The sequence below is a fragment of the Hemitrygon akajei genome, chromosome 10 (genome assembly GCF_048418815.1).
Source record: "Hemitrygon akajei chromosome 10, sHemAka1.3, whole genome shotgun sequence".
NCBI classification, from domain to species: Eukaryota; Metazoa; Chordata; class Chondrichthyes; order Myliobatiformes; family Dasyatidae; genus Hemitrygon; species Hemitrygon akajei.
The window spans coordinates 112,544,908-112,566,792 of NC_133133.1; the positions used below are offsets into that span (position 1 = coordinate 112,544,908).

The window sequence follows — 21,885 nt, forward strand, 5'->3', positions numbered from 1 at the left end:
TGAATCTCAAAGTAGTACACGGCATTCATACTTTGAATATAAATTTTACTTTGACTTTGCTTCCAGATGCCGCCAGAGTGGCCTTTAATGAGATGAGATCTTCTATCATGTCTATCTTCCTTCAGGGACCAGTAACAACGTCAAAATCCTTTGATTCCACTCCATGCAAGTGTTGCTCGTGTTCACTGCTGTCTTATTCTTACCTGTCACCATCTCCTGTCACATCGGGCACGCCTCGTTGTATGATGTCCCGTGTCGCTGACACATCCGGGATCCGGTTCATGCTCCGAGTGTACAGGTTAAGGCCTCCGTCGGTCATGTACCTGGAACAGAGCCCAAAAGTCAGGAATATAATGGAATACTCCCCACTTCTATGGATGACTGTAATGTAAACATGATCCTTTCTCATTACTACCATCAGGGAGGAGGTACAGGAGCCTGAAGACACACACTCAACATTTTAGGAACAGCTTCTTCCCCTCTGCCATGAGATTTCTGCGCAGTCCATGAGCCCAACAACATTATCTCGCTACTGGGCTTTTGCATTACTTTGTAACCTATAATAATTTTTAAATCTTGCACTGTATTGTTGCTACAAAACAACAAATATCATGACATAAGTCAGTGATAATAAATGTGATTCTGATTCTGTCAAGAACTCTTAAGAAAAGATGCAGCTATTTACCAGGATCACTGGTCTAGGTCTAGAGTGCATGTCTTATGAGGATAGGTTGAGGAAGCTAGAACTTTTCTCTGGAGTGAAGGAGGATGAGAGGTGACGATTGAGGTGTGCAGGTCAGATATACACTGTAGATGGAGTGGACAGCCAGGATGGAAATGGCTAATACTAGGGGGCATTTTAACATGATTGGAGGAAAGAATAGGGGTGATGTTAAGAGAGTTCTTTACACAGAGAGTGGTGCGTGTGTGGAATACACTGCCGGGGGGGTGGGGGGGGGTGGTTGATGCAGATACATTAGGGACATTTGAGAAACTCCTAGATAGGGAAAATAGATGATAAAACGGAGGCTACGTAAGAGGGAAGGATTAGATTGATCTTTGGGAAGGTAAAATGTAAGCACATTATCATGGGCCGAAGGGCTTCTACTGTATTCTAATGTTTTATGTTCTATATTCTAAGCTTGGGCACCATCCAGGGCAAGGCAGCCTGCCCTACTGACACCTCACCACCAGTCCAAACATTCACTCACTCCTACCAGCACACAGTGCCTGCAGCGTATACCATCTCCAGAATGTACTGCAGTTACCTGCCTGGACTTCTCTGGCAGCAGCTCCCAGCCCTGTGACCTCGAGCACAAAGGAGGACAAAGTCAATGGGTTCACTAATCCTGCATCTCTTCCAATTCCCACACCAACCTGATTTTCTTTCTCAAAGACCGGGTACTGGCTGAAGAAACATCTGACCTGGCAAACACTCCCAAGAAGAGCGGCACGCAAGCTGTGTCCGAAGACAGGATGACCTTATGCTTTTCCTCCAGCTTCCTCTCACATTCCCGAGACGTAAATGGATTAGGGTTAGTCAGTTGTGGGGTGATATGTTGGCACTGGAAGCATGGCGACACTCACAGGCTCACAGCACGTCATCGGACTGTGCTGATCACTGACGCAAACAACTGTACCTTTCTGTGTTTCAATGCATATGCGACAAGCAAAGCTGATCTAATCTCAAACTGACTTGGAAGTATATCGGTGGCCTGTCCCCATACCTGTATCTCAATCCTAGAACCTCCTTCCCCAGTTATACCATGAGAGCCCCTTCATCAGTGTCCGACTGTAGTAGTTAAAGATACCAGCTCACCGTCACCTTCTCAGGGGCAACTACGGATGGGTAGTAAAATGTTGGCCATGCTGTTATCTCCCAGACCTCAAAGTAGATGTGCAAGGCAACTTTTTTTTAAAACTCAAAAGTGGTAGGTGCCTGGAACGTGCTGCCGGGGTGCAGATGGAGGCAAATGACTTGTGTAAGAGATACTTAGCAGGCACATGAAGGGAGGAATATAGTTAATGCCCGAAGAAGGGATTAATTAAAGTCCATTGGTTTAATTAGCTTGGCACAACATCTGTTCAGTGCCGTACTGTTCAACATTCTTTCTGAAGTGTGAAAATTGCCAGCGTGGTGCATGTGGATTCAGTAATGGAGAAATGTGGCAGACAAGAGGCATGGATCGAGAGGGCAGTCAGAGTCTTTTTACCAGGGCATAAATGGCTAATACCAGGGGGCATAGTTTTAAGCTGATTGGAGGAAAGTACAGGGGGACTGAAGAGGAAGGATTTCTTTTTAGACAGATAGTGGACGATGCATGCAGACATGGTCAAGAGGTTTATTTATTGTTCAGACCAAACATCAGAATGGGGAGGAAATGTGACCTCAGTGACTTTGACCTTAGAATGATTGTTGGTGCCAGATAGGGTGGTTTGAGTATCTCAGAAATTGCTGATCTCCTGGGATTTTCATACACAATGACCTGTAGAGTTTACAGGGAATGGAGCGATAAACAAAAATTATCATCCAGTGAGCAGAGTTGTGTGCGTGAAAGTGCTTTGTTAAAGAGAGGGGTCAGAGGAGAATGGCCAGACTGGTTCAAGCTGACAGGAAGGTGGCAGTAACTCAGGTATCCACGTGCTACAACAGAAGAGCACCTCTGAATGTACAACACATCAAAACTTGAAGTGGATGGACTAAAGCACACTCAGCAGGTTAGTCAGCGTCAGCAGGCAGAGAAAGAATTAACAATTCAGCTCTTGTAACCTTTATCAGAACAGGGCTGACTGGTTTGTTCTTATTGACAGCTGCCACAGATCCTCTGGGGTCAATAATCCCATTCTCATCCACGACAATTCACTATCTCCATGTCTTTGGCTGTTAGGAGATAACTAATAATTAAACAGTGCCAGCAGGCAGGAACAAACACAACCAGAGTTCCCATGCTCAGGCCTATGATTCAGAGGTCGGACAAGCACGATCTTGACCCTTGCAAGTCATGGGAGGTTCAAACCCCTGCAGAGATACCACGCATTTCATAAAGGACTAAATGGGCTGTGGACACCCTTGTCACCGCTTGGAATTGCTCTGGTCCTGGCATAAAATACTCCTGCTAAAGTAGTTTACAACTTTATTAGATTTTATTCATCTACTTGTTATGTTTTGTAACTTCAGAAATTAATCAAAAGAAAAAGAACAGGAGCCCAGGAGAATGTGTATGCTTCGCTTTTATTTTAGTGAGGCGCACTCTTATGACGTGGTGACGTGATGACATTGGCCATTCACATACTTTTACATATAAGCCATAATGAATTATGTCAACACAAAGAATGCTTAATCAAACAATACATTTACAATATTACTGAAATATTAAATAGACAATATTGACCCTTGCAAGTCGTAATTAGCTATAAACGCCAACTCAATATGGAATCCACCTCACCTTGTATACAGTATGTAATAGACATCCACAGCAAGGTCAATCTTGAATTGTCACATTCAGGACTAAGGGTTTAATCATTGTGGAGGATTACTTACTCTTGTGGGATAATGTCTTTCCTGACATGAGGGGTCACTCTGCTGGCAGGAGAAACTTGTGGCTGTGAAACAATCTTAGGTTCTGAAGACTCCTCCATGGTGGTTGTTGGAGTTGACTCTGGAAATGCAGAAAATGGTTCTGACATCTCTGGGCACTTTCCTTCTGAACGTGTTGGAAAGCTGCTCAATGTGCCGATCTAACCCAGGCCACTAGGCAAAGCCTCGAGCCAATGCTTTCAGTTTGAGCACGCCTAGATGACCAGCATGTAACTCCTCCAACACTTTAGCTCTCAGCTTGGATCATATAACAACATTAAGCCCCACATAAGGCACCCTCTATTCAGGGCGAGTTCATTTGGGTGCTGGTAAAAATGGGGACACTGGAATTTCTGCTGCAATTCCAGCCATTTTGGATAGCCATATAGTCCTGAGACAGTACTGGGTCTTTTCCAGTTTCCCTTTGGATCATCTCTGTCATAATAGGGAGACTTTTGATTTGCATTACAGAGAAAATATAAAGAGTAGTGTCCTCTTCTATAAATTTTTCATGTATTTCTTTTTCTAGGGTAAACGGGACAATCCATCAGTATTTCAATGATTAGTTGCCCTCTTGAATCCGATCTTGTAATTGCGTCCTCTGAGAAACCGAGTCCATTTCTGTATTCATGGTGTTGCTGTGAGTGGAAACCCTTCTGTGGATTGAAAATGGACACTTGTGGTTGGTGGTCAGTAATGAGGATGAACTCGTTCCCAAGCAAGTAGTGGTTGAAGTGTTTTACACATCAAACCAGACTCAAGGCCTCTCGGGCAATCTGTGCGGAGATTTTCTCTGCTGCGATAAGGGAATGTGAGGCCAATGCAATGGGGTGTTCACTTCCATGACTCAAAATGTGTGACATGACAATCTCTACCATAATGTGAGGCATCACGGGCAGGCTTCAACGGACAATGTGGATTAAATTGTGTGAGTACAGTGTCTGATGACACCATTTCCTCTGCTTTTTAGAAAGCCACATCACAGTGCTTTGTCCATTGCCGTTTCTTCCTGATCTGTTGTAATGAGTTCAAAGGGTGGTTGGCAGGAACTTGTATAGTAATTGACAAATCCTAAAAAGGACCACAATTGTGACAAGTTCTTTGCCCTTGGGGCATCCACCACTATTTGAATTTTCTCAGCACACTTGTGTAGTCCTTGCGCATCATTAGTGACCACATTAAGTGATGTTTGGTTTAAAGATCTCACACTTGTTGCATCATGCTCTAAACCCATAATCTTCTAATTCCTTTAGACACTATCTTGAGATTTTGTTGATGTTGTTTGTCACCCTTATGGGTAACAATGATGTCCTCCAGGTAATACTGAGTGCCTGGGCAGCCTTGCAGAACCTTGGTCCACAGATTTCTGTCAGAGAGCAGGTGCAGTTGTTAGTCAAAAAATAAGCCTATTATATTCCTCAGCGAGTATTTATGGTGAGAAACACTTTGGACTCTTCTTCCATTTTCATCTGTAGGCAGGCCTTGGTTAAGTCCACTTTGCAGACATATTTCCCTGCAGAAAGGTGTGCAAAGATATCCTCTATCTTGGGCAGAAGGTACTGATCTACTTTCAGTACTGGGTTGTGGTGACCTTAAAATCACCACAGATCTGGATAGACCCATCCTTCTTAGCTACTGAGACCACTGGTGTTGCTCAATGGGGTCCATTCAAGCTCGGAAAGAATTCCTTCAGCTTCCATACCATCTAGATCACTGTCTATTTTATCACGGATGGTATAAGGAACTGGATGGACTTTGTAAAACTTGGGTGTGGCATTTTCAATTAACACTATTTTCCCTTTGATATGTTTGAGTTTTCCAATGCCATCCTTGACAACTGCTGTGGCATCACCCAGAACCTCCCTTAGTTCACTTTCAGTTGGTTCTATTTCACGGGGATGTGGCATGCAAATGGTGGATGGATCTCCAATCAAATTGTCGCTGTCTCAGCCAGTCATGCCCCCACAATGCTGACCCTCCTGTCCTGTTCTTACCACACACCAGCTCAATGTGGCTTGTTGGTTTTTGTATTTCAATGTTACAAATGTCATTCCCATAGGAATTATCTCTCCTCCAGTATAATTTCTCCTGCAAAATCTTTTGCATTATAGAACATAGAACAGTACAGCACTGTGCAGGCCTTTTAACCTATTCCAAGATCAATCTCACATTTCCCTACCTATAACCCTTCATTATTCCTTCCTCTATGTGCCTACCTAAGTTTCATAATACCACTAGTGTATCTACCTCAACCAGTACCCTTGGCAGGGCATGCATCCCCCACTCTCCATGAAAAACCTACCTCTGATAATACCCCACTATACTTTCTCCAATCACCTTAAAATAGTAACCCCTCATATTAGCTAGTTCTGCCCAGGGGAAAAGTCTCTGGCTACCCACTCAATCTATATCTCCAATCCACTTGTTCTCCTTCTTGTGAAGTTTAATGGTGGCTGGCAGGGTGCACTATCACCACCTACTGAGTTGGAGTGTGGAGCAAAGAGACAGGAGGTATACTTACTAAATTCTCTCCCAAAACAACTACTCAAATAATATCAATGTCTAATACTTTTTAGAAAGTCAAATAGGCACTTATGTACACTACAACAGCAGTCATATCTTAACAAACTTCCTATGTTAAAATATCTGTCCCAAAGATCTCAATTCTCATTTCTTGACAAGTGCACTCTCTAGAAATGCTATATCCTGCATCTTAATCCTGAACAGGGAATTATTCAACCTAGTATGTCCAATACATAAATATGTAAGTATGCGGTAACTTCTTCCCTCCATTTATACCCATCTCCTAGTTGAATTCCTCTGAATTTTACATAAATGCCATTCTTTCTTTTCCTTATCCCAACTTTGTTTTCACAGAGGTTGAATAGTTTTTTTAATACTGGCTTTCATCACCCCCTTGTGCAAAGGGACCACTCTATTTACAAACTTTGTATATCTTCGTGATTGCTTGGCAAGAATGTCTGCCACCTCATTTCCTTCAACCCCGACAATGACCCATATGAAATGTATACACAGGCCTGGACCCTGCAGCTTCAACAGATGTTGTCCAATCTCAAGAAGAACGTCGAGCCTATAATCTGTTTTAAGTGATGTCAAGACTGAGAATGAATCACAGCACGGAAGTACATAATCAGGACCTGCTTCTTTGACCCATTCCAAGGCTAAAATGATATCAACCGTCTCGGATGTGAATGCTGATACTTTGTCTGATAATCTTTTCTTAATAGTCACCCTGAAACTTTGGAACATAAACAGAGACACCTGAATGACCTGTCACTGGATCTTTTGAACCATCCGTGTAGATCTGTAAGGATCCACAATAGCTGCCTTGCACATATTGCTGAAGCTCCTGTGCTAATGATACACAATCACTCCTCATCTTGATCTTTTCCTGAAGCCGCAAATCAACCACAGGCAAAGCGAGAAGGGGGTACACTCAGACCATAATCCACATTAAACAACCCAAGATTTTGTGCCCATTCATTTCCCATCCTCCCAAAACTGAAGACCACAGAATGAAGTGTTCCCAACACTCTACTGATGTTGCCAATATTGGATGATCAACTTTATGTCCTCTTACTTTAACCCGATAAGCTATTGATAATTGTAACCTGTGTGGATGTAAAGGCACTTCATTTATCTCTACCAGTAACGCTGAGATTGAGGCTGATTTAATAGCACCACAACATAATCTCAATGCTTGAGCTTGAACTTTACCTTGGGGCTTGAAGACCACTGGTGAGGCTGACACATTAGCAACACAACCATAATCAAAGACAGATCCGGTTAAAGCAATAAACATTTGTTTAAGTGACCTCCTACTCTCACCCCAATCACACCCAACTAAGCATCTGAGCACATTAAGGGCTTTTTTAACACTTCTCTAGCATTTTATTCACATGCACCTCTATGTTGCCTTGTGTGCATCCATATACCTACACACTCTACCTCTGACTCTTGCTTAAGAGATTTACCATACAACTTGAGATCAATTGTGGTGTAAAGCTCCTTTTAGAAAAACAAGTAACTTGAGTTTTTGCAACAGAAAATTTAAATCCTCAACAATATCCCCACTCCTCTACTTCAATAATAGCTGCCTACATTTTCCTAACTATGTAATTTATGTTTATCCCTGCCTCTCTTCCTCACTGCACATCATTAGGATATAACAATTTGGAAATGTCTGAGCCAACATGTAAGAAAATATCATGAATCATAATATTAAAAAGGAGTGGGCTATACACACTTCACTGTATAGTCCCATTCTCTATCCACACCCTTTGTTGCTCCCACACTAATGTATACCTTCCTATCATATAAAAAATCTTGGACCCAAATGAATATTCTACCACCTTCTCCCATCTTTTCCAGGTTAAAGCAGCAATCCTTGTGTCTGTAACATTTCATAATCTTTCATGACATCAAAGAAAACTGATACTACTGATTCTTTATTAACTTGGGCCTTACGAATAATAGATTCCAAACTTAACACGGTCATTCTCCATTTACGAAATCCAGATTGGCGTACAGCTAATTTTCCACTGAAGCCCTCCATTGGTCAGGGTCGACCATGGATGTTGCATCCCAGCTGTCTACGGGATATGCAAGCCAGGGCAGTACGACACGGAAAGCAAACTGTTGCCGATGCAGCAGGCACTCCCTCTCTACACCAATGATGAATCCAAAAGAACGGCAGAGACCGATACAGTTTGGCACCAGCGGTATCAGTGGAGTTGCTAGTCAGACCTGAACTCAACGTAGGACTGCTTTAGGAACTTCAGATCCAGATTTTTCCTCGTGGTTTACTCCAGAAGCCTTCTCCATGGATGCTCCAGGGACTACTCCCAAAAGACACTGCTTCTCAATATAATTCCTTGGTGATACTTTCATTCCAATAGCTTTTTCACATTTAACACCAAAGCTTTTTCACATTGCTTACTAATTTTACAGTGCACAAGGGCACCTCATCTCTTAAAGGTTTTGCGTCCACCAGATCTCCAAATGCTTTTTTTTCAAATCCTTAGCTAGTCTAATTGGATTGATATTAGAAATAGGTCCACATTCAAAACTCAGCGATATTAAGCTTGTCCTTCCTTCCTCCTTTTATTGAAATCCTGTCTACTGTTTTCATCGCTAGATGATAAACCACTACAATCCTCAATCGGCCTCTTATTTTTCCATTTCCCAGACACCTGCCATTCACCTTCCTCTACGCAACTCCAATCAGCCAGCTCCCATTTGCTATATCCGTTTTCTCTGTCACTTCCCACCTTCCCGCCTGAGAGAAAACTCCATCAGCAGGCTCATGTGGTCTATTCTATGTTTGAGTAATATTGTAAATACAGTGTTTGATTTAGCATTCTTTAGCACAATTTAGCATCATCTGTAAGAACTATGCAGATGACATTTATCATTACACCACCACATCATATGTGAGGACCTCACTAAATAAAAGTAAAACTAAGTAGACCTGTTTCCTAGCTCCTGAGTTTTTCTTTCGATTAGTTTTCGGAGACACAAGGCTTAAAAGCTCAGACCTTTGCTCCAAACCCAATCAACAGCTCCGAGTCCCCTCAGTCAACTGGCTTCCCCCTCTCATCACCTCGTACACCTCTATCAAAATAACAACACTTATTTTAAGGGCTAGGTTCAGAAAACAACAAATACTCACATGGATTTGCTATCTACAACCGATCATGTTAGTGGTTGACTAATCCCAGTGGCCCACAGGTTCTTTGTGTAATTGGCAGGTGCATGTCATTGACTGAAATAACCAATCAATAAGTATGTTTCTGAAGCTCTTAACGTCCATTCAAACCCTGTGACCGGAAGTATTAACTTTCTTGATCTTGGATTAATTATTAACAATCTGTTGGTTCATTTGTTCAATGGTTTTCATTGATCGGGGGAGATTACAAAGGAATTCTGCAGTGTGAGAACACACATGCACACACACACATACACATACTTACACACACACATACCCAAACACACATACACACACATACCCAAACACACATACACATACTTACACACACACACACACACACACATACCCAAACACACATACACATACTTACACACACACACACACATACCCAAACACACATACACATACTTACACACACATACACACACATACCCAAACACACATACACATACTTACACACACATACCCAAACACACATACACATACTTACACACACATACATGCAAACATACATATATACAAACAAACATTTACGCATACACACAGACACAGACATATAAACACACACACACACTGATATACTCACACACATACATACACACACACACGCATGCACACATACAGACACACTCACAGAGACAGACACACACACACACACACACACACACACACACACACACACACACACACACACACACACACACACACACACACACACACACACACACACACAGCAAATCAGTTTTACCAATTGTGAAAACAAATCCATTGACAGTCATGTGAAGGGAAGTTACAGTAAGGGGGCATGTGGGAGACGAAGAGGATGAGAATGAGGGGAGGAAGAGGGAGAAGGTAAGGGGAGGAGGAGGAAGTGGGTGAGGTTGAGGGGAAGAAGAGAATGAAGAGGATGGTGATGGGGAGGAGGAGGGTTGGAATGGAGGAATGAGGATGGTGGGAATGGAAGGATGATGGCATGGGGGTAGAAGAGTGTGTGAATGAGAGAGGAAGAGGTTGGGGATGTGAGGAGGAAGGATTTACTGTATGATCATGCACTTTGGTAGAAAGAATAAAAGCATAGACTAATTTTGAAATGGAGAAGTTTGAAGAATCTGAGGTACACAGAGAATTGTGAGTCCTTGTGCAGGATTCCCTGAAGGTTAATTTGTAGGTTCTGTCAGTGCTGAGGAAGGCAAATGCAATGTTCACATTCATTTCAAGAGGACTGGAATATAAAAGCAAGGATGTAATCACGAGGCCGTGTATGGCACTGGTGAGGCCTCACATGGAGTATCATGTCAGTTTTGGGCCCCTTATTTCAGAAAGGATATGCTGGCATTGCTGTGGTTCAGAGGAGGTTGGCACGAATAATTCCAGGATTGGATGTGTTATCAACTTGAACCGTGATTTAAGGCTGTGCTGGCATTGGAGGGGGTTCAGGGAAGGTTCATGAGAATAATTCCAGGAATGGAAGTATTATCACTCCAGTAGCCATTGAGTCTCTGGGCCTGTACTCATTGGAATTTATAACAATGAAGGGGGGGTCTCATTGAATCCTATCAAATGATGAAAGGCCTGCAGAGAGTGGATTAGGAGAGGAAGCTTCTTATACTGGGGTATCTAGAACCAGAGAGCACAGCTTAAAAAGAGAGGGACATCCATTTAGAACAGAGGTGAGGAGGAACTTCTCTAGCCTCCTAAACCGGGAATTCGTTGCCACAGGCGACCACAGAGGACATGTCAAGCAGTAAATTTAAGATGGAAGTTAATAGATTCTTGATTAGTGAGGGCAAGAAAGATGATGGGAAGAAGGCAGGAGAATGGGGTTAAGAGAGAAATAGATCAGCAATGATGGAATTGAAGCATACTCAATGGGCTGAATGGCCTCATTCTGCTCCAGTTAATTGTAGTATTAAGAGGGTTGGGATGAGGAGGAAGAGGGTCAGAAAGGGGAGATCAGGAGTGCAGGAGTGAGAGAAGGAAGAGGGTGAGGACGAGGGAAGGAAGAGGTTGGGGGTTGGGAAGAAGAAGAGGTTGGGAATGGGGAAGAGGAGGGTCAAAATAGAGGGATGACGAGTGTAGGGAGGAGAGGACAATGGGGATGGGGAATGGAGTGTGTGCGAATGAGGGAGGAAGAGGGTAAGGATGAGGGGAGGAAGGGTATGATGTGTGGTCGTACACTTTGGTAAAATGAATAAAAGCATAGACTCATTTTGAAACAGAGAAAATTCAAAAATCCAAGGTACACATTGAATTGTGAGTCCTTGTGCAGGATTCCCTGAAGGTTAATTTGTAGGTTGAATCGGTGGTGAGGAAGATGAATGCAGAGTTAACATTCATTTCAAGTGGGCTCAAATATAAAAGCAAGGATGTAATCGTGACACTGGTGATTGTGTCAACAGTATTGTGTCAATTTTGGGCTACTCATTTAAGAAAGGATGTGCTGACATGAGAGAACATTCAGAGGAGGTTCATGAAAAAGATTCCAGGAATCATTATCATTTGAGTAGCCATTGAAGTCTCTGGGCCTGTACTCATTGGGATTTATAACAATGAAGGGGGATCTCATTGAATCCTATCGAATGTTGAAAGGCCTCCATAGAGTGGATGTAGAGAGATATTTCCTATACCGGGGGAGTCTAGAACCAGAGGGCACATCCATTTAGAACAGAGATGAGGAGGAATTTCTCTAGCCAGAGGGTGATAAATCTGTGGAATTCGTTTCCACAGCAGCCATGGAGGTCAGTTCTCTGGGTGTATTTAAGACAGGGCTGATAGGTTTTTCATTAGTCAGAGTGTGTAAGTTTATGGGGAGAAGGCAGGAGAATGGGGTTAAGAGGGAAATGGATCAGTTGTGGCGAAATGGCAGAGCAGACCTGATGGGCCAAATGGCCTAATTATGTTCCTATGTCTTATGGTCTTAATCGGGTGAGGATGAGGTGAGGAAATGGGTGAGGATGGCAAGAGGGTGAGGATGAGGGGAGGAAGAGGCTGGGAATGACGTATGGTTATGCATGTTGGTAAAAGGAATAAAAGCATAGATTAATTTCTAAACGGAGAAAATTCAAAAACCAAGGAACAAAGAGATTTGCTAATCCATGTGCAGGATTAATTTGTAGCTTGAATCGATGGTGAGGAAGGTGAGTGCGAAGTAAGCATTCACATCAAGAGGACTAGAATATAAAAGCGAGGATGTAATGATGAGACTTTATTAGGCGATGGTGAGTGGTGAGGCCTGGCTAGGAATACTGTGAACAGTTCTGGGCCCCTTATTTCTGGCATTGGAGAGGGTTCAGAGGAAGTCCATGAGAATGATCCCAGGAATGAAAGTGTTATTATTACAGCAGTGATTGAAGGTTCTGGGCCTGTACTCACCAGGATTTAGAAGAATGAGGGAGGATCTCACTGAAACCTATCGAATGATGAAAGGCCTCGATAGAGTGGATGAACAGCAAGTTTCCTATGATGGAGGAGTCTAGGACCAGAGGGCACAGCCTCAAAACGTCCATTTAGAACAGAGATGAGGAGGAATTTCTTGAGCCTGGTAAATCTGTGGAATTCATTGCCAGAGGTGGCTGTGAAGGTCAGGTCAATGGGTAAATTTAAGGCGAAGGTTGGTAGGTTCTTGATAAGACAGGGCAAGAATGGTGATGGGGAGAAGGCAGCAGAATGAGCATAAGAGGGAAATGGATCAGCCATGATGAAATGGAGGAGCATTCTCGATGGGCTGAATGGCCTAATTCTGCTCCTATGTCTCATGGTCTTCTGAGGATGGGGTTGAGGGGAGGAAGAGGGTGGGGGAGAGGGAGGAAGAGGGAGGGATGGAGGGAGGAAAAGAGTGCAGATGAGTAGGAAGAGGGTGGGAATGGGGGAAGGAGGAGGTGATTAGAGAGGGGGGAGGATGAAAGTGGGGATAATGTGAGGAAGAAGGGAGAGGCTGGGGAAAAAGGGGGGAGGTGGGGTGTGGAAGAGTTTGGGGATATGTTGAGGAAGAGGGTGGGGATGAGGGGCTGAAGAGGGTGGGGATGAGGGGACAAAGAGGGTGCGGATGAGAGAGGATGATGGGAATGGAGAAGGAAATGTGTGCAGATGAGGGAGGAAGAGGCTGGAGATGAGGGGAGGAAGGGTATGCTGTATGGTCATGCACTTGGGTAGAAAGAATAAAAGCATAGACTCATTCTGAAACAGGGAGAAAATTCAAGAATCCAAGGTGCAAAGAGATTTGTGAGCCTTTGTGTAGGATTCCCTGGAGGTTAATTTGCAGGCTGAATCGGTGGTGAAGATGATGAGTGTAATTTGGCATTCATTTCAAGAGGACTAGAATATGAAAGCAAGGATGTAATACTGAGGTTGTATAAGGCACTGGTGAGGCCTCACATGGACTATTGTGAGCAGTTTTGGGCCCCTTATTTCAGAAGTAATGGGCTGACATTGGAGAGGGTTCAGAGCAGGCTTACAAGAATGATTCCAGGAATGAAAGGGTTACAATTCGAGCAGCTATTGAAGGCTCTGGGCCTGTACTCGCAGGGGTTTATAACAATGAAGGGGGATCTCACTGAAACCTATCAAATTTTGAAAGGCCTCAATAGAATGGATATAAGCAAAAGTTTCCTAGAGTGAGCGAGACTAGGACCAAATGGAACAGTCACAAAATAGAGGGACATTCATTTAGATCAGAGATGAGGAGGAATTTCTGTAGCCTCGTAAATCTGTGGAATTCATCGCCACCTGCAGGTGTGGAGGCCAGATCACTGTATAAATTTAAGGTGGAGGTTGATAGGGTCTTGATTAGTCAGGCCATGAAAGGTTATGAGGAGAAGGCAACAGAATGGGGAGAGGAGGAAATAAATCAGCCATGAAGAAATGGCGGAGCATACTTAATGGGCTGAATGGTCTAATTCTGCTCCTATGTCTTATGGTGGGGGTGGGGAGGAGGAGGATCAGAATGGAGGCACAGAGAATGCAGGGATGAGGGGAGGAAGAGGGTGGGGAGGAGGGGGAAGAGAGTAGGGATAAGGGAAGGAAGGGTGGGGTTGAGGGGAGGAAGAGGGTGAGGGTGAGGGGAGGAATAACAACTCGTCTGGGGTTGCATCTGGTGGCAGTCGTTTTGATTTTGGATAAACTTTTTGCTGCTAAGTCGTAAATGTTACAAATGAACTTGCATCCAGCACTTGTTCAACACTCTCACCACACTCTGAGACAAAACATTAGCCCTCAGGATAGCCTAAAAGTTTTACCTTTCACCTTAAACTTATGTCCTCTAGTTCTAGTCTCATCCAACTGTCAGAAAATGTCCGCATCCATTCATCCTCTCTAAAGCCCTCATAGTTCTGAATATCTCTGTAAACTCTCCCCTCTTCCAGCTTTGTTTTCTCTCCACAGATGCCGCATGGCTTGTTTGGCATTTTCAGCCGTTTCTGTCTTAATATTAGCCCAAAATCACCCAGTTGAATTATCATAGCTGTATTAACATTCCAATTGGCCAATCATGAAGATGGACATGCTGGGCTACCAATAGCAGTATTGAAAGGGTGGAGTGAAGACTGGAAACTTCTGTTTAGAGATGGCAACTTGATAATTGACATATGACTCAAAAGTGTCATCTTTTCTTACAATGATTGAACTGCAGTGAGGTTTTCCCAAATATTATTACATTTATCATTTAAAATCAGCACCGAACTATTTAATTGGCCTGGAAGAATAAAAACCATTTCTCTAACATAGTCAGTTAGTGTGCTTCCACTCAATTTATTTTTAAAAGTGTGGATGTGTTTCACTGACATGGACATCTTCAAGGAGAGGTGCCTCAGAAAAGCGGCTTCCATCATCAAGGACTCCCACCACCCAGGACATTGCTACCATCAGGAAGGAGATACAGGAGCCTGAAGACACTCACTCAACAAGTCAGGAACAGCTTCTTCTCCTTTGCTGTATAATTTCCGAACGAACATTAAACCCATGAACACTGCCTTACTACTTTTTTAAAAATTTCTTTTTCACTACTTATCTTAATTTAACTATTTAATTTACTTATATATACTTAATGTAATTCAGTTTTTCTCTTTCTATATTTATCATTGTACTGCTGAACACATTGAGCGCATTTATATGGAGCTCTGTCCCAGGAAAGCAGCATCCATCATCAAGGGCCCTCACCACCCAGACCATGCTCTCTTCTCACTGCTGCCATCAGGAAGGAGGTGCAGGAGCCTCAGGGCCCACATGACTAAGTTTAGAAACAGTTATCATCTCTCAGCCAATAGGCTCTTGGGGCCAACTTCACTCAGCTTCACTCGCTCTATAATTGAACTGTTCCCATAACCAACTGACTCACTTTCAAGGATTCTTCATTCAACATCTATTGCTTGTTTATTTATTATTTCTTTATTTTTCTTTTGTATTTTCACAATTTTGTGTCTTTAGTACAACTGTTGTTTGTCTGTCCTGTTGGATGCAGTCTTCATTGACTCCATTAGTCAGGAACTAATGGTGCTTAACAGCAATTACCCTGAGCTGCTCTGTGGGGGCAGCTTAATTTCTGCCTTTACTGTCTCTCTTTTTCCTTTTCAGGGTGGATGGGGTTCTGTCAAGAGACCCTGACCTACAGCTACACCCAGACTTCCGTTTTTTGCAGTGGTGGGACCTGCTCCGCGGGGCTTAGGACCAGCTGTTTGTCAATAGCCCAAGGACACAGTCCAGAAGATGAGTGTGCCTTTGGGGTTGGCTTCATGGCCCTGTGGATGAACTGAAGTGTCGTGGGAGAAAACGGACCATCGGGAACAGCGGATCGGCTGTTGGGGAATCTGTACTCAGCAAATCGCATTTTCCCTCTCCCTCTCCCTCTCTCTCATCGGTGGTAGAGAGTTTGTTGATGACTCTCGAGTCAGAGAAATCAGAAAAAAGTGACACAACAGACTTTATCATTGCAAATCAGCGAGTTGTTTTGTTTTGTCTCACCTCTCACTGTGAAAGGGTGTCCCTTTATTAGGGATAGAGGGGGAGCCTGTGGTATGTTAAATTGTCCAGTGAATGATTAGTTTTGTTGTACTGCAGAACATGGGCTTTCTCGGGGGCTTTGCCATTGCTTGCTGGCATGTGGAGGGTGCTGTTGCTTTTTTTGCTTAAGTAAGTGGGTGGAGGGAGAGACATTGCTTTGCTGCTGCTTGTGCATTGGGGGGGAGACTGGGGGGGGTTTGGGGTTCTGACATTTTCATTGTCACTCATTCTTCAGGGCAATCTTCTGTTTTCGTGGATGTCTCCAAAGAACTAGAATTTCAGGTTGTATATTGCATACGTTACTCTGATATTAAATGGAACTACTGAACTAGGTTTTTTGGATTTATTGTACCCTCAAGAAAACCAATTTCAGGGTTGTACATAGTGACATATATGTACTTTGATAATAAATTCACATACCCTTTCTTCTGCATTCTGTTATTGCTTTACCTTGTCTGCCTCAATGCGCTCTGTAATGAATTGGTCTGCATGAATCGTGTCCAAGACGAGCTTTCCTCTGTATCTTAGTAAACCTAAACCTGGACAATACGTTATGATAACTCTTACACAGTTGGCAGAGGGGAAAATGCTGTAAAACAGATGTAGAATAGGTGCAGAGGAGATTTACCAGGATGCTGCTTGGATTAGACAGCATGTCTTATGAGGAGTGGTTGAGTGACCTCGGGCTTTTCTCTCCAGAGTAAAGGAGGCTGAGATAACTTCTTAGAGATGTATAAGAGAGGGCAGCCAGAGACTCTTTCCCAGGGCAGAATAATTTTAAGGTGATTGGAAGACAATACAGTGAAGATGTCGGAGGTAAATATTTTACACAGTGTTGGGTCCATGGAACACTGCAGGGAGTGGTGGTAGAGGCAGATGCATTAGGGATGTTTAAGAGACTCTTAGACACATGGTTGATAGAAAAATGGAGGGTTATGTGCGAGGGAAGTGTTAGTTAGATCTTAGAGTAGCTTAAAGGTTCAGCAGAACATTATGGGCTGAAGAGCCTGTATTGTGCTGAAATAACCTATTTTCAATTTCATGTCATAGAGTTCAGTGATAATAAACATGATATTGATTGAAAGGTTTCATCTGACTCTGCAGGGCAGCACTGAAAGCTAGATCATCAGATTTTTACAATCAGGTCTCTGGGACCCGAGGTCATGCTTCTGGAAGAATCTATAAAGGTGAGCTTTATTTGCCACATGTACATCGAAACATACAGTGAAATGTGTTGTTTTGCATTAACGACCAACACAGTCCGAGGATGTGCTGGGGGCAGCCCGCAAGTGTCACCATGCTTCTGGCACCAACATAGTAGTACACAGCTTACCAGCCCTAACCCGTACATCTTTGGAACGTGGGAGGAAACCGGAGCACCTGGAGGAAACACGTGCACTCACAAGGAAAGCATAGAACCTCCATAATGGCAGGGAGAACATTCTCCCCAGCACAGGTTCCCTGGTATCCACTCACCCGCTGCCAATATCATCGGCTCTGCCGTTCTTCCCCAGCAGGTCGCCGTCGCTCATGTAACCAGTCGCGTCTGCGTTGCCGAGCGCCGTATCAAACTCGGGACCGCCCCCCCTTTCTGCCAGATCTGACTGGGGGACGCTGCAGACCCTGGAGCCGGCTGTCCGGCGCAGGGGTGCGCCATAGGCATAGCGCGGGCCATCGGGGTGGAGGTAGCGTCCAGCGCCAGCCCGCGGCGGGGGGTACCCGCTACCCAGGGAAGGGGCATCTCCAGCTTGCAGCCGAGGGCTGTTCTGTCCCAAGCGCCAGCCCATAGCCGAGGTCCTTGCAGAGACTGCGGGAATGGTGCGCCCGTTGACCTCAGTGGTGACGGTGCTGTCGAACGTTGTCTCCAAAGTGCTGCCGAAACAAACAGAAATGCAGGAGAAACATTAGGTGTGAACCGGGAAAACAGGGTCTGGCCAGCTGGCTGAACTATTCCACATCACACAGTCTCCCCACTATCACTCAACCATCCCTACCTCTGCTGCCTTGATAAAGCAGACAGTATAATCAAAGACCACATTCATCTTGAACACTTTTTCATCCTCTCTCTCCCACTGGTCAAAAGATACACACCAATAGGCTCAAGCTCAGTTTCTATCCCACTGTAATTAGACTCTCGAGTGGGCTTCTCAAATGGAAAGATGGACCCTTGCATTTTATTATTTACCTGCACTGCATTTTATCAGTAACAGAAACACTTTATTCTGCATCACTTCAGTTTTACCTTATCCTGCTTCTGTTTTTAACCAGTTAATCAGGGTTTAGTGATCTACAGTTTCAAATTAAAATAGGATTATTGCTATCTACTACACATTCAAGCCCCTGGGGGGCTCATCTAACGTCAGTGCACTGTGAAATGCTCTGAGCATAGCAAGACAAGCTCCTAACTGTATCTCAGTACATGTGACAAAATAGAACAGTCCCAGTACAACCAAGGGCATCTTCAAAAGGCAGTGCCTCAGAACATGCCCTCTTCACACTCATTTCAGTCACCTCATAGGTAGTGTTCACTGAACATTTCACTCTCACGTTCCCAGTATTGATTGATTGATTGTATATGCACAGTCTGACTTCTTCCCCACATTGCTTGTTTATCCATCTTTGGTTCTTCACTGATTCTATTGCATTTCTTTGTTCTACTGTGCATGGCCACAGAAAATGAGTCTCAGGGTGACATATACATACATTGATAATAAACTTGCTGATCTTTGAACTTCTCATTCCTGCCCTCAGGGAGGAGGTACAGGAGCCTGAAGACCGTCACTCAACATTTTAGAAACAGTTTCTTTCCCTCTGCCATCAGATTTCTGAATGGCCCATGAACCCCTGAACGTTACCCCACTATTTCTCTTTTGGAACTTATTTTACGTATTGCAATGTACTGCAGGCACTAAACAACAAATTTCATGGCAGTCAAAATGAACTTAATTCTGATTCTGATTGAAATATACGTCATCTCCACTCTTCATAACGTCACTGCATCCCCCCAGTGCCCCTCGTGGTGGAGATCAGGTCACCCAGTCTATTGTCACGTGTGAGGTGAGGTACAGGGACAGTGAGGAGCTTGCCTGCAGCAGCAGCACCGCCATGTAGGTACGGAAAACACACAGGACGTTAAGTATCCATAAATGAAATGTCTGCCAGGCACGGTAGTGGAGGAAATTAGCATCGGAACAATTAAGGGACTCTCAGGTAAACATATAAATGTGTAGAGAAGGGAGCAATGTAGCCAATTCATGAAGCGGAAGGATTAGATGAATTAGAAGTTGTTGGTTTAAGTTGTGGGCTGAAGGACCTATCCTATGCTGGACTGTTCTGTTTGCTGTTATACAAGACATAATAAGAAGGCTGTGCAAAACAAGACAATAGTGAAAAAATAAAACACAATCAGAGACAAGTCAATGGAAGGGCAAGAGGAGACCCCTTCCTTTCCAATCCTGATGAAGGGTCTCGGCCTGAAATGGTGACTGCCTGACCTGCTGCGTTCCGCCAGCATTTTGTGTGTGTTACTCAAGCAGTGCTCCATTGCTGAGGTAGGGTTAGTGTTGTGAAGGTCACTTCAAGAATATGGTTCCTAAACCTGGTGGTGTGCGCCTTTCAGGCATTTGCATCTCCTGCCCAGTGGCAGCAGTGAGAGCAGATATGATAACAACATTTAAGAGGCATCTAGACAGACAGGGAATGGAGGGATATCGACCATGTGTGGGCAGAGTCAATGGAGGGCAGGGTGGTTTTTAGTGATGGTGAGACTACAATGCTGATGATTGCTGGGCCGCTTAACTGGGCAGCTAGAAATCAACCATATTGTTACAGGTCAGAGGTGGCACATAAGCCAAGAGATTCCCTTTCTGAAGGACATCAATGAACCAGGGGTGCTACTTATAACTTTTTAGTTTCTCTAGCACCTTACTTCCTGAAGTAGAGAGTTAGCATGTTCTCTTTGACCCTCCCCAAATTTTATCAGTGCACAGTAGAGAGCACCCTACCTCAATGTATCATGACGTGGTATGGCAACTGCTCTGCCCCACCCTACGAGAAACTGCAGAGAGTTGGGGAAACCACCTCGCACCCCCTCCACTGACCCTGTCTGTACTTCCCACTGACTTCATAAAGCAGCCAGTATAATCAAAGAGCCCACTCCCCTGGGCATTCTCTCTTCTCCCCCTTCCCGTCAGGCAGAAGATATGAAAAACAGTAACACGTACTACAAGGACCAAGGACACCGTTACAACACTCCCCTGGAACAGTGAAATAGACATGATCTTACAATCTACCTCGTTGTGGACCTGCCTGCACTGCACTTCCTCCGGAACTGTAACACTTTATTCTGCTTTCTGTTATTGTTCTCCCTTGTGCGACCTGTTTGCACTGCTGTACTAAAATAATTTGTATGGATGGCATGCAACGCAAAGTTTTCACTTCACCTCAGTTCTTATGACAATAATAAACCAATTTTCCAATCTAGTTTTAGCATAATCTTTGCTGAGGTTTGCATTTTATTAAAGATATACATAGTTAATTGCTTGAATTGAAGTTCTCCAACTGTCATGAAGAGATTTGCCCATAATATTATAAAACATAAGCGCAGAATTAGGTCATTTGGCCCATTGAGTCATAGATAATTTAATATCACACTGAACCTCTTTCTCCTGCCTTCTCCCCGAAATCTTTGACATCCTGACTAGATAGATAGATAGATAGATAGATACTTTATTCATCCCCATGGGGAAATTCAACTTTTTTCCAATGTCCCATACACTTGTTGTAGCAAAACTAATTACATACAATACTTAACTCAGTAAAAAATATGATATACATCTAAATCACTATCTCAAAAAGCATTAATAATAGCTTTTAAAAAGTTCTTAAGTCCTGGCGGTAGAATTGTAAAGCCTAATGGCATTGGGGAGAATTGACCTCTTCATCCTGTCTGAGGAGCATTGCATCGATAGTAACCTGTCACTGAAACTGCTTCTCTGTCTCTGGATGGTGCTATGTAGAGGATGTTCAGAGTTATCCATAATTGACCGTAGCCTACTCAGCGCCCTTCGCTCAGCTACCGATGTTAAACTCTCCAGTACTTTGCCCACGACAGAGCCTCTGCTCTAAATCTACCCAATGAGTTAGCCTCCACAGCAATCTGAGGCAATGAATTCCACAGATTAACCACCCTCCTGCTAAAGACTGTCCTCTCAATGCTGTTGTAAAGTGATGTCCTTCTATTCTGAGGCTGTGCTTTCTGGTCCTAGTCTCCCTCACTATAGGAAACATCCACTCAACATTTTTCAGTATCTGATAGGCTTTAGTAAGACCCCTGCCCCTTTCTTTTAAACTCTGGTGAATACAGGCATGGAGCCATCAAATGCTCCTTGTTATTAACTCTTACATTCCTGGGATCATTCTTGTAAACCTCCCGTGAAATCCTTGTCTTCTTATATTTGGTGTTTATGTTGGTGGCCAGTCCAACATAAACACAATGCTCACACATCTAGGAAGTGTTCTTATCAAATATCCCAATACCCTAAAATTCTGCAAAATCCACCATGTGGGGAAGAAATCCTTTCCA

General features: G+C 43.7%; 1 protein-coding gene across 1 annotated transcript in view; it reads right to left on the reverse strand.

The window, feature by feature from the left end:
* Window positions 1-21,885, reverse strand: part of nav3 (neuron navigator 3) — a 433,465-nt gene that overhangs the window by 157,491 nt on the left and 254,089 nt on the right. The window contains 2 exon segments of the mRNA XM_073058755.1: window positions 204-323; window positions 17,778-18,173. Coding sequence (XP_072914856.1) covers window positions 204-323; window positions 17,778-18,173 — 516 coding nt within the window.